Source organism: Eucalyptus grandis, chromosome 10, assembly GCF_016545825.1.
Source record: "Eucalyptus grandis isolate ANBG69807.140 chromosome 10, ASM1654582v1, whole genome shotgun sequence".
Taxonomy (NCBI): domain Eukaryota; kingdom Viridiplantae; phylum Streptophyta; class Magnoliopsida; order Myrtales; family Myrtaceae; genus Eucalyptus; species Eucalyptus grandis.
The window spans coordinates 1750427-1763289 of NC_052621.1; the positions used below are offsets into that span (position 1 = coordinate 1750427).

At 38.9% G+C, this 12863-nt stretch overlaps 1 protein-coding gene across 4 annotated transcripts; it reads left to right on the forward strand.

Annotated features, from left to right (window-relative positions):
- The first annotated feature begins 393 nt into the window (after window positions 1-393).
- LOC104420980 (probable inactive serine/threonine-protein kinase scy1) lies at window positions 394-11965 on the forward strand. 4 transcript variants are annotated; one of them, XM_010032772.3, is made up of 21 exons: window positions 394-861; window positions 1563-1661; window positions 1915-2066; window positions 2442-2514; window positions 3356-3478; window positions 4410-4518; window positions 4929-5008; window positions 5155-5236; window positions 5858-5997; window positions 6087-6197; window positions 6347-6463; window positions 6573-6662; window positions 6825-6878; window positions 7133-7207; window positions 7348-7423; window positions 7694-7793; window positions 8104-8173; window positions 8659-8732; window positions 10035-10144; window positions 10566-10832; window positions 11320-11965. In XM_010032772.3, exons 1-21 carry the CDS (start codon window positions 736-738, stop codon window positions 11595-11597), a joined length of 2406 nt encoding a protein of 801 aa, XP_010031074.2. In that variant the 5' UTR covers window positions 394-735; the 3' UTR covers window positions 11598-11965. The 4 variants fall into 4 exon arrangements, with proteins under 4 accessions (XP_010031074.2, XP_018719669.2, XP_010031075.2 ...); XM_018864124.2 differs by having other exon boundaries at window positions 8662-8732; XM_010032773.3 differs by having other exon boundaries at window positions 396-861; window positions 10572-10832.
- Window positions 11966-12863: the final 898 nt, after the last annotated feature.

The window sequence follows — 12863 nt, forward strand, 5'->3', positions numbered from 1 at the left end:
AAGTGAGTGATGACCTTTGCTAGGCTAGTGTCACCCACGCCAGCCATCGGCGACCCTTGCCCAAAGTCACTAAGGGCTGTGACGCCCTTTCCCAATGTTGGGTGAGGGTCGCTGGCCGTAGCTTATGGCTAATGACCCTCATCCGCACTCAATAAAAAAGAAGAGTAATAGAAAAAGAAAAGAAAAGAGAAGATGTTGCATAGGATGGCTAACCTTTATGTAAGTAATTTTCGATTAAGATTAATTAAATGAATTTAATTGATAAAATGTTAAAATATTAATAACTCAATTAACACAATTTGTTCGATAAACAGAAAAAAAATCGACACGATTTCAAAGTTGAGAACTGAATCGGCCAATTTCCCCTTGAGTTTCCCAGTTAAAACTGATAATTCGAAGAACAGGCGTTCCGATCCGATCCGATCCGATTCGATTGGGGGGGGCAGTCAGAAACTCCGATGGGACTGAGAAGCACCGGATCGCGCTAATCAAATTCCCAGTTTCTATTGCCTTCCCCCGATTCCATCATCCCTCTCTCCTCCTCCTCCTCCGTCTTCTCCTTCTCTCTCCTCGCCGCTCGCGGATCGCGCCACCTCGTTCGCAGATCTCTCCCTCCCCTCTGTCCCCAGCTGCGGCACACGCTGAATTATACCAGTAGCAGCAGCTCGGAATCGGGAAGAGGATAGAGAGAGAGAGAGAGAGATAGAGAGAGAAAGGTAGAGAGAGAGAGAGAGAATGTTGAAGTTCTTGAAAGGAGTCGTCGGTGGATCGGGCACCGGGGTCAAGGATCTCCCGTACAACATCGGCGAGCCCTACTCCTCCGCTTGGGGCTCCTGGCTTCACTGCCGCGGCACCTCCAAGGTATTATTATCCCTCCTTCTTCGTGTCGAGTTGTGATTGGTGGAGCTGATGCCGCGTGCTCGGGCGGGTGCGATTGCCGATGCGATTTGCGCGGGGTGGGACGCGATCTGGGCGGAGTGAGATTGTTGCGCGAGTGCTCGTTTGCGAGTGATAGGTGAATGTTTTGGAGAGGCTCTGATGGATGTGGTCGCGTATAGTTGTGTTTTTTTGCTGTGGAAAGTCTGGCTTGATTCGAGTGAACGGCGTGGAGTGAAAACTGGCCGGTGAATTTGATCAGGGAGTGCTCACTTTGAAGGCCAGAGATGCTAGGTCCGTCCGATGCGAATGCATTAACCGAAATTCTAGAGGAGCGGGGTTTCGCTCTGGAAAGTATAATTTGTTGTGAAATCAATGTCAATGAGTGGAGAGAGAGTAGGTTGTTTGGCTATATACTTTGAAGTACTTATGTCCACTCTTCCATGAACACTCCAGAGATGTTCTTTTGCATCACTATATGAGTAAAGCTGCGATTGTTTGATTCCTTTGGCATTCGTAATTTTTTGGCCATACCAATGCTTTCCTTTAGTTTTGTGGAACATAATGCTAGTGCTTGTTGATGCATCCCGTGATCTGGGGATGTTTTTCCCACTTTTGGAGGAATAGACGGACTATTGTCCTTCTGGTAATTGTTTTTCCTTATGGACTGCTTTTGGCTTATACAGGATGATGGATCTCCAGTTTCTATATTCTCCCTTTCGGGGAACAATCCCCAGGATGGACATCTTGCTGCCGGTCGAAATGGTGTTAAACGTCTCCGAACGGTAAGCTGTTTGTTATCTTTTAACTGGATGTATACTCTGACAAGAAAAAAAAAAAAAAGATTTATACCAAGAAGTCATATAGGAATTGAAGTTTCTGAGTAAATCTGTAGTGCTTGATAACGCATGATTAGAGTTTGAGGTTTAGTCGCACCAAGCTTCTTTCGGAAGCTGTATCGTCACCTTCATAGTATGCAGAGACAAGTTTGATGGTCAATAGCAAGATTGTATTTATCAAAGGATTGCATTTTTACAGGTGAGGCATCCGAATATACTATCATTTCTTCATAGTACTGAAGCTGAAGTTTCTGATGGTGCCACCGTGAAGGTTACCATTTATATAGTCACAGAGCCTGTGATGCCTTTGTCTGAAAAGATAAAGGAATTGGGTTTAGAAGGTACTCAGAGGTAGGGTATTCTTACTTTGCTCTGATATTCATGTTTGAGCGAAATGTGTGCACTGGTAGCCCTTTTTATTGCGCTGGATTATCTTTTAGCCTATATTAACACTGGAATAGTGATGCTTAAGTTACTGCAATTGAAGTTTCAAACTCCATGACATACCACTGCACATATGACTACTCTTTTTGCCTATTGAAATTTTAAATTTCCTGGGTGTTTGTTGGTTTTTTAATTTACTCTGCTTCTTTCATTTGTACTTTGGTCATATTTACTGTCTTGTCTACAATCTGCTTGCAACTGTGGAGCATAAAAACGATAGTATTTACAATCTTCTGCTAGGTTTTAGGTATATTATTCGATAACTTTCTTTTCCAATGCCAGGGATGAGTACTACGCATGGGGATTAAATCAAATTGCTAAAGCAGTGAGCTTCCTCAATAATGATTGTAAACTTGTGAGTATCAAACCTCAATTTTTTTCCTCGTGAGTGATGAAGGAACCACTATTTACTGTTTCGAAGAGGGGACATGCTGCTGTTACAGCAATATCTGGAAATGGTGTGGTGTCACTATTAGAATCGTCAATCTTTCCTCTTGTCCTATGATTCAGCTGCTGACAGAGTGACTAGGCTAAATATCACTTTACGATATTTGGTTTCCATTTTGAGCATGATTGATTTTTTTAATATGACTAAATTAAAAGTTAAATATTGTCCCAGTTTGCTGAAGTTAACACGGAAACAAAAGCCATAAAACAGGAAAAAGAAGCTAAAATTATTAGAAGAAATTCCAGTTCAACACAATTCTGAATATTAGATCCTTCCTACTTGATTTTGGTGAGGCTGCTCAGCTTAAAGATTTTCTCATTCCTTCACGCTTATATGGTTTTAAGATTGTCAAATATCTCCATATTGTGGTAAATGGATGTGGATGTTCTTGTCTATACAAATTCACCTTTGGAGAGAAGGGTTATCATGGGGAAAGTCTTTTGCTGGATCTTAAGGAAGGACCACACAGAAAAAAGGAAATCTTTAGGCTTCAGTCTCTAAGTTGCTGCTGATTGTTAACGAAAGTCACATGGATGCTATGAAGAATTCTCTGTTGTATATTTTCAAATTTTGGTTTGGATGACACCCAATGTAGTAGTTAGAGACTCAGTCTCATCTACATCAGAGTGTATAAGGGAGGCACCTCCCTGATCTGATTAAAACGGAAGTTTAACTTCGTTTGCTGTCCCTTCTATCACCTCATGATATTTTTTCTCCATTCTGTAGAGGCTAATTTTGGCAAGTGCAGGTTCATGCTAATGTATGTGTGGCAAGTGTTGTTGTCACTCAGACTTTGGACTGGAAGCTGCATGCGTTTGACGTTCTATCTGAGTTTGATGGGAACAATCCTTCTGCATCTGGACCTATGCTGGTAAGTGTCTACTTGATAATTTGTTATCCTTTAACTTTGGAGGTGATGTACAGACCTTTTGGCTTACAGGCTCTAAAATGAAACCATGGTTTTCGTTGCCAAGATTAGATAAGTGCTTGTGCATTTGTCCATCTCGATTTGGATATGTGATCTGTCATTAACAAAATCTCCTTATTTAACAGCCCCTCCCCATAAAAGAAAAAGAATTGCTGATTGAGAATTTTATTCGAGCAAACCTGTTCTTTCATTGTTCAATGACTTGTTTCCTGCTGAGTTACCCTTACTTTTTTTTTATTTTAAAATTAAGGTGGACTTGCATGATTTTCAAATGTGCTATAATATCCATTATCAAGTATCCTTACTTGTTGCTTGATTTAGCCATTTTAACTCAATGGGCTAGCGGTTTACAGAAATTGGTGCAGCATATTCATGTCTTGCTCCAGAATTTATCTATATTCACAAGTACATGATACAGATGATGCTTCACCAATTTGAGCAATTCATATATTTATCATCATGGCTTACATAGCTGGACTTGTTATTCACAAGTCAACTTTGCAAAAACTTTTATATTATCTCTGTCTTGGATGAATGCTTGTGATGGAGGGCTTTTAGAAGACATCTTTATTAGCATGCTTCTCGCATCATTTGTATCTTGCTATTTGAATGTAATTCGGTAGTTTATACACTCTACTGAAGTTGTTCTTTCGTTCATACAATTAACTCTAAATTGTTCTGGTCCTCCTTATAATGAATAGCATCAGAGAGCAAAAGTTTAATTAATTCCATAGGTTGTGTTGTTATATGAAAATATTTGTTCTATAGTGGCAATGGATGGACTATGATTAACCATCAGTAATTTTGCCTTCTCTCATGGCATGATAAATGATCAAAGTTGCAGCTAGGTTAATCTTATAATCTGTCTGTTCAGCAATATGAATGGCTCGTTGGAACGCAATACAAACCAATGGAGTTGGTAAAGTCTGACTGGGCTGCCGTCAGAAAATCTCCGCCATGGGCCATTGATTCATGGGGATTAGGTAAGTTCCTTGACAACCCAATGAACCTTCCCCTCCTCTCTCTCTCTCTCTCAAATTATTCTCAGAAATAAAAAGAATGAAAAAGAAGAAAGGGGTTGATATCTGAATGACCTCTCAATGCCATCACGTACTTGCACTTCCAAAGGTGTTTTATATGTATGGTCTGTATTCTCTTGCACACTTCATGCATAAAACGTGAGTTGTGATTACATGCTATGGAGATTCTGCACTTTATCAAAGATGACAAACATATGCTCATGCAAGATTCTTTTGTTTTGAGTTTCTGCTAGTCGATTCAGCTGCCTTTTATTGCTTTCTCACTAGATGCTTTGTTCTTTTCCCCCTTTTTTGGTGTATTTTTGCCTCAGGACTCTAGAATTTCATTCCATTTTGTTTGTTTTTATCGGTAGGCTGTCTCATATATGAACTTTTCTCCGGCATGAAGTTGAGCAGAACAGAGGAGTTGCGCAACACTGCTTCTATTCCAAAGGTAGATACAGTGTTTGATAAGGGTCGCTGTCTGGACATGTTCACTGGATGAATGGTTTATACTAATTCCATTGCATCAGAGATTTATAATTTTGGTTTGTTTTGGTTCTTGAAAGATTATTGTTTCACTTGCATCTCATCTTGCAGTCTCTGCTTCCAGATTATCAGCGGCTCTTGAGTTCCATGCCTTCTCGCAGGATGAATACATCAAAGCTTTTAGAGAATAGTGGTCAGTTTTCTAACTTGAGTGTCTAACTACTTTTTGATATTATTTACTCCTTATTGTTGGAGGTATAAATTGCAAAATTTTTATGTGGAAAATAATTTGAATAGATTAATGTCCATTTGAGTTATAAATTTATAGTTCTTCAGGGAATTAGTGGAGAGCATTTGATTCATTTCCAGATGTTGTCAGAGAGCCATATACCAGATGAATGTTAATTATGGAGGATAAACTGGTGGTAGTTGCTATTCAGTATATGGTTTCTTGGTCATTAGTTAAGTCTCTTCAGGAAATAACAAAAAATGTTTTTTATTGAAGTGACTATAGACAATCTGGTTAATGGTTAAAGAAAGTAAAGTGCAATTTCATTTCATTGCAAGAGCAGATGAGTGTCTTGTGGAATTTCTGGCTCTCAGGTATACTTGTGTGCATGTGAAAGGTGCTCATTGCAGGACCTTCTGTTTCCTTTAAAGTGGCTTTGCAGTCACTTGCTCATGTTTCTGTGTGTTTTCTATGTGCTGCCATTTTTCCTTTTATGGCAAGGGTTGTTGATCTAGGACAACTATTTCTCTGAATTCTTTTCTTCTGTGTGCCATAATACTAACGTTGGTGCTTATGGAATGGCAGAATATTTTCAAAATAAACTGGTGGATACAATACATTTCATGGAAATTCTCAATCTAAAGGATAGTGTTGAGAAAGACACCTTCTTCCGCAAGCTGCCAAATTTAGCTGAGCAGCTTCCTCGGCAAATCGTTTTGAAGAAGGTGCAGTCATTAATTCCTTGTAGACATAGTACACTCAACAATTATTTTCCTTAAACTCAGCGTGTTGATGTTATTTCCTGCTTTTACAGTTACTTCCTTTATTAGCTTCTGCCCTTGAATTTGGTTCAGCTGCTGCCCCAGCATTGGCTGCATTGTTAAAAATGGGTTCCTGGCTCCCTACTGAAGAATTCAGTTCCAAGGTTATATTCTTTTAAGTCCATCAGTTGCATCCTTTTATTCTGTTTCTTTTATATGAGTTTTGATATTGCATCTATTATATGTGAACATGTATGGAAGCGCTGTCTTTGTCTATATTGTTTTGTCTGATTTTAAATTTGTTTGATTTCAGGTACTGCCTACAATTGTGAAGCTTTTTGCGTCCAATGACCGTGCTATTCGAGTTGGTCTCCTGCAGCACATTGATCAGTATGGAGAGTCATTATCAGCTCAAATTGTTGATGAGCAAGTATGCTGCCACTACCAAATTCTTGATGTCTTTCTATACTCCAAGTATATCAAGAGTAATTTTTGCATGTCCAATTTTGGATTTCTAAAGCTCCTATCTTGCTGACTAGGTTTACCCTCATGTGGCTACTGGATTTTCTGATACATCTGCCTTTCTGCGAGAATTGACACTGAAATCTATGCTCATTCTTGCTCCTAAGGTAGGTTTTATCTCTCAGTTGTCTTCTAAGATGCTGTGCACAAACCCATAAAAGGCGAGTGCTGTGATTTTCGAAGCCCTGTCACATACAGCAGATCTAATGACAGCCAAATTCAATGAATGGAGACAGTGATTCATTACATTTTTCTTTTTTTGACTACAGCTTTCTCAGCGAACAATTTCAGCATCTTTACTGAAGTACCTGTCAAAGTTACAGGTATGATTACTGGGTCTTTCCGATCATCTTTTATTGAACTTCAGAAGTCGTATTCCTTCTCTAAAAATTAATTCCCTCCATTAGGCAGTGCATGATCAGTGGATAATGCAAGATCTGTGCATTTTAAGATATGCTTGGTACTGCAGAAAATTGGTTATGTCTTTTCTTTGTGGTGCTTGTTTTAGGAGTCACTCATCTATTAAGCAATTTCTGGGAGCTCTGGTATGTGTTTTTCATTTTTGTAAGGCTTGCAGGTGGATGAAGAACCAGCAATAAGAACCAACACCACGATATTACTTGGTAACATTGCAAGCCATCTAAATGAAGGGGTCAGTTTCCCAATTTCCATCATCTTTTGTTGTGTCTTTTGATTGCCATATCTTCTTTCAGCATATTACCTCATCTTAATCCTTCTCTAGTGTCAGTGAAATTGCTTGAGAATGCCACATATTGTTTTTATATGGTGCAGACAAGGAAAAGAGTGTTGATCAATGCGTTTACAGTCCGTGCACTGCGCGATACTTTCTCTCCTGCCAGAGGAGCAGGTAAGGTCCCTCTGTGATTTAATCAACATTTTAATGAGTAGTATACTTACAAGTTACAACATGCTTTGAAGATGCTAAACATTCCCAGCATTGACGGAAAATGAAAACTATTGTTCCGTTTGTGCATCTAGGCAAACTCTTTTACTCTATGTTCATATGTTTCCTTTATTCTTTTGCTGAATCTATTTTTTTCTCTTTCTGATTAGACTGTCCCTAAGTAGTTGTTTTTTTTCAACTCTTCTAATTGATTAAACAATTATGTCGAGGCAGGAATCATGGCTTTATGCGCGACAAGCTCGTATTATGACACTACTGAAATTGCAACTAGGATTCTTCCAAATGTTGTTGTTTTAACCATTGATCCTGATAGGTAAGGTGTTTTCTTTTCGCTGCATCATCCCCTCGCATGATTAGATGTTTACCTGCTCTTTGACTAGCCATCACTTTTTTCTCCTTTTTAATGTTGTACATTCACATGTACTGGTTTTGGGCCTCTCATTTTTGGGGACAAAATCAGTGTGGAGCTTTTGTGATATTCAAAAAAAAAAAAATAATAATAATAAATAAATACTTACGAGACCTAATGTACAGGGATTTGTACTCTCCTCCTATCTTGGAGGGAAATGACTCTAACACTGTTGCTATCTCAAGATTGAGTTCCTTTTTTTTTTCCTCAACAGTGATGTTCGATCAAAGGCATTTCAAGCAGTTGACCAGTTTTTACTGTTATTGAAGCAATATTATGAGAAGGTATCTCTTTTCCGTCTCTTTCTTCAACCACTAACCAAAACTGTATCTTAGTTTTAATTCAATCAATCAGAAAGCTTGGAGGTGAGTTATTTTATCATTTGCACCAACACAGTAGTCAGAAGGAGCATGGGTAGTTTGTCTTTGCTCATGATCTCTCTCTGTCTCTCTCTCTCTCACACACACACACGCACACACACAAAAGCACGCATCCATCAGATAGTCCTGCTGGTCTGATCTGATGGAATGAATGCACTTTTGATGACTTTGTTCGAATGAGGTACCCTATTCTTTTATCCCCCTCTAGTTTTCATTTTTCTCTTTATGTATAATACTTGGAAGTGCTAATTATATCACTTTAGATCTTTACCAGTACTCGTCTTTTTCTGAGCTATGATTTCACTTATTTAAGATACTCTAATTCATCGACAATGTTTAGTTTTTTCATCAGTTAGTAATAAAATCTTCTGTTCCTTGTTCTTTTTCAGCAGACAAGTTCTGGGGATACCACTGGCATGAGCACTGGAACTTCTTTGGACCTTGGAAATGCAGGTTTACTTGGGTGAGTTCATTCTTCTTTAGCAGTGCATTGTGCTTACATGGCAAATTATTGTGGTTGGAAAGTAAAATGAAACGGCTTGGAGGCTCTCTCTGTCACTTTGATGGAAAAAGTTCATTCTTTGTGATGCATATTAGTATTTATGCCTTGCACATCATACCATGCAGAAAAAGCAAAAATAATCCCAGCAGCAATCTAGGAAACAGATGTCTGTAGATATAAATGGAAACAAGCAGTTTATTATCATTTCAACAGTCTGAAATTAATTTTTCACTGCAACCAGTCAACAGTTGGATTTGGCAGTTTCAAAGCCCATACATCTTCAACAACAAAATTCACAACTGCAAAAAATGACAATTATTGTCACTGCTTATCTGCAAGTTCGTCATATGCAGATGAGGTGCCTCCTGGAAGAACTAGTGATCAATGTTGTTAATTGGGATTCAAATAGGGAATTTAAACCTCATATTTTGAATTGTGAATCCGAATAGGGAATTTAAACCTCATTTTTTGAATTGTGAATCCGATTGAATTGTGAATGATAAGATTCAGTAGAATATTAGAATAAATAAATAGAAGGATATCTTATTGAAGCCTAGCTATTATTTGTGAAATTATAGAAAAATATTGAACAGATCATTTTGAAGAAATAGCACCTGATCATGCCAGATGAACTCAGACTACCTATGTAAGATATTCAAGGAAATAATGCCTCTATCAGTAAAACTGTGATTTGAAAACATCCATGCTATGATTCGTGTTTAAAGCTTGATGTCATAACTTTCAGGGCCAACAATCACAAATATAGAAGTCTTGACTGAATTGTAGTGAATCGTACCTAATCATAGTGAATGGTATACGGATCATAAGATTCATTTGCAATTCAGATGCATCTCCACTTCTAGTTGCAGAATGAATTGTTTTGTGGGTGAAATCGATTTGAAATCATAGGATTTCAACAACACTGCTGGTGATTGACTGTTCCCTTTAGCTGGAAAACACAGAAAGCAATTCTGTGTTTTCTCAGTTACTCCTTTCAAAGCACTGAAAATGGTGGTAGTCAAAGGATGCATTCTCCTTGTAATTTTCGGGTTTTAGGGCTGTTGAGATAGGGAATCTGAGAGCATTGTAGATCAATATGATTAGAGAAGTACTCTGTCTATGCCAGAACTTGGCAGCCACAGGTCAACATAGTGGTTGTTTCTCTTGCAATTGTAGAGGAGTATTTTGAGTCAGGATTTTATCCTCTTTTATATGGTGTTTTTTCATGAATTTTTATTGACCTAAGGTTGCAATATTATGCAGATGGGCAATGAGCTCCTTGACTCTCAAAGGAAAACCTTCAGAACAAGCACCTGTTGCAACTGCAAACTCCAGCACTACTCTTACTTCTTCAGCTTCCACTCCCAGCTTTGGTATGGCTGCTGTTCATTCACTGATATTCTCTGAATGTGTTCCCCAGAAGCCTTTAGTGGAGTCTAGTTATAATTTGTTTTCATAAAGCTTGAGCTGGCTTTGGTAATGGTAAATTTTATTACCAACACCGTTGTGCATGAATGGTTTGTGCTAGGATTGACTTTCTTGCGGTCTTACTATATGCAGCTGCTGCAGTGTTTTCTCTAAAGGGAAGGGGTTTTTGAAAAATCAATAGCGAGACTAAGCCCAGAGGGATCATAAATTCTCTTTAGAGTCACAGTGCATGGCTTTACTCCACAAGATGTTTCTTCCTACATTATGGACTGTCGATATAAACCTAGGATAAAATAATTGATATGTACATCACTGTGACTATATTTAATATAATATGCATGTTATGTTGATTGGTTTCTTGGATAGTTTCAGGGGTGGACACTCCAAGTACCACAATGGTTCATGCTAGTTCTAGCACAGACTTGTCTGATCAGCCCGTACCTGTGTCACCGACATCAACCGATGGTTGGGGAGAAGTGGAGAATGGAATTCATGAAGAGCATGAAAGTGACAAGGATGGTTGGGATGATATTGAACCCCTTGAAGAGCCTAAGCCATCTCCTGTTCTTGCTAACATCCAAGCAGCTCAGAAAAGACCAGTGTCGCAACCTGTTTCACACTCCAAGCCACCAGGTAATATGAATATATTTTGCTTGATGTTGATGGTGATGAATGCTCATAGTTTGCTGTGAGAGTGCATTGACTGTAAAAGACCTACCGATGATCTGTCACTTGACGACTGAACCATTAGACAGTTTTTTAGTCCAAAATGCTATCTTCTGCTTGAAAAATTCATTTCAAATCATTATATTTGTTTCCAGTATCTGTAATGTCCAGTGAGTATGCGATCTTCAATAGTAACTAGAATATTATAGATTGAGTTGCTGTTCTGGATAATTGGTTCTGAATCACATGAATATCTATATGTGAGGGCCAGTTACAGTGTATTCAAGTTAAGAGGTCGTGGTGGTAATCATCTTTTGGTGCTTTAACATCGAAGGATTGTCGTTAGTATTGAGATTTTACCGCAATTAATAACTCTTTTACATTTTGATTTTGATTAATGCTATTTGCTGCCAATACATCCGGCAGGCTTAAGTATTTTCCTTTTGATTCTCAGCGACGAGTTTGAGGCCAAAGAGTGCAGTGAAAGTCACCAAAGATGAAGATGATGATTTGTGGGGATCCATAGCGGCACCGGTTCCAAAGAGCGCCTCGAAACCTATGACTGTAAAACCTGCCGTAACAGCAGATGACGATCCATGGGCTGCCATAGCCGCTCCCCTGCCTACCACCACCGCCAAGCCTTTATCGTCCAGTAGAATCCGAGGAGCTAAACCCGCCGCTCCAAAATTGGGCGCACAGAGAATAAACCGGACATCGTCATCCGGAGTGTAAATCAGACAAATCAAGAAACAGGAACGCTAGAAGAATCGGGGAGCCTGTACATTTTTGTCTTCAGGGGCTGTGGTCGACCAATCAATCATAGCAAGAATCGGCGCACATTCGGTTTGCGATAAAGTTCTTTCTTTCTGGCAAAATTTATCATGTGTATCATTTCATTTGTAATATCATTTATAACCATCATATAGAACGTCGTCATTCTTTTCTCACAGTACCTTAGTCTTGTAAGTGGTTATGAGAAATTTCAACTGGCAAGGACTCCCTGGTTGTGAGCTTGTAATGTGATGGCTCTTTTTGGCCGGACAAACTGTAGTTACTGCTTAACGAAAGCGGGTGCACGAGTTGGTGCGTGTTTGCGACAATCTGAGTCCCCGTCTGTTCCTCCTGCGTACAGCCATTGAATCGCGACTGCGGTTGGGCTGCCCGTGCGAGCAGCTCTTTCGCACATTTTGTCTTACGGCATGTGGTGTTGTGTGGTGAATTTGATGGAGATGCATACTATGGGCCTGTTTGTTTGTTTGTTTTTTTTTTTCCCGGTACATAATTTTTCTTCTTTTGTTCCGGGGAACAAAAAAAAGGACAGAAACGCATTTGTTTACACTTTTGTTCCCGGGAATAAATTTGAAAAGAAACAAAAAAAAAAAAAAAAAAACTTATTTTTTATTCCGGGGAACACTTTTTGAAGAAACAAAAAAACAAAAACACAATTTATTTCTTTTTCTTGTTCATTTTTTTTCTTTTTTCTTTTTTCTTTTTTCATTGGCCCTCGACCTTGCCGGAGTCACCGGCCCCTGATGAGGCTTGGCCTCACTAGATTTGGGCGAGGTTGGCCTCCCTAGCCAACGTGAGGTCGGGCCTAGCTAGGCTAGGGCGTGGTCGACCTTGCGTTGCCTAGGCGAGGGCAAGGCTCGCCTGGCCAGCGGCGATCTCGCCAAGCCATCGGAGAGGCTCGCCGAACGTTGCCCAACCCCTATCGGCGGCGATTTGCCAAAAGAAAAAGAAAAAGAAAAAGAAAAAAGAAAAAGAAAAAGAAAAAATATTAAAATATTAAAAAATTAAAAGAAACAAAAAAAATTATACAAGTTTATCAAACGTGTTTATATGCCGCCGCCAAGAAAAAAATAATAAAAAAAAAGAAAAAAAGAAAAAAATATTAAAAAATTAAAAGAAAAAAAAAATTATACAAGTTTATCAAACGTGTTTATATGCCGCCAGAAAAGAAAAAAAATAAAAGAAAAAGAAAAAAGAAAAAGAAAAAAT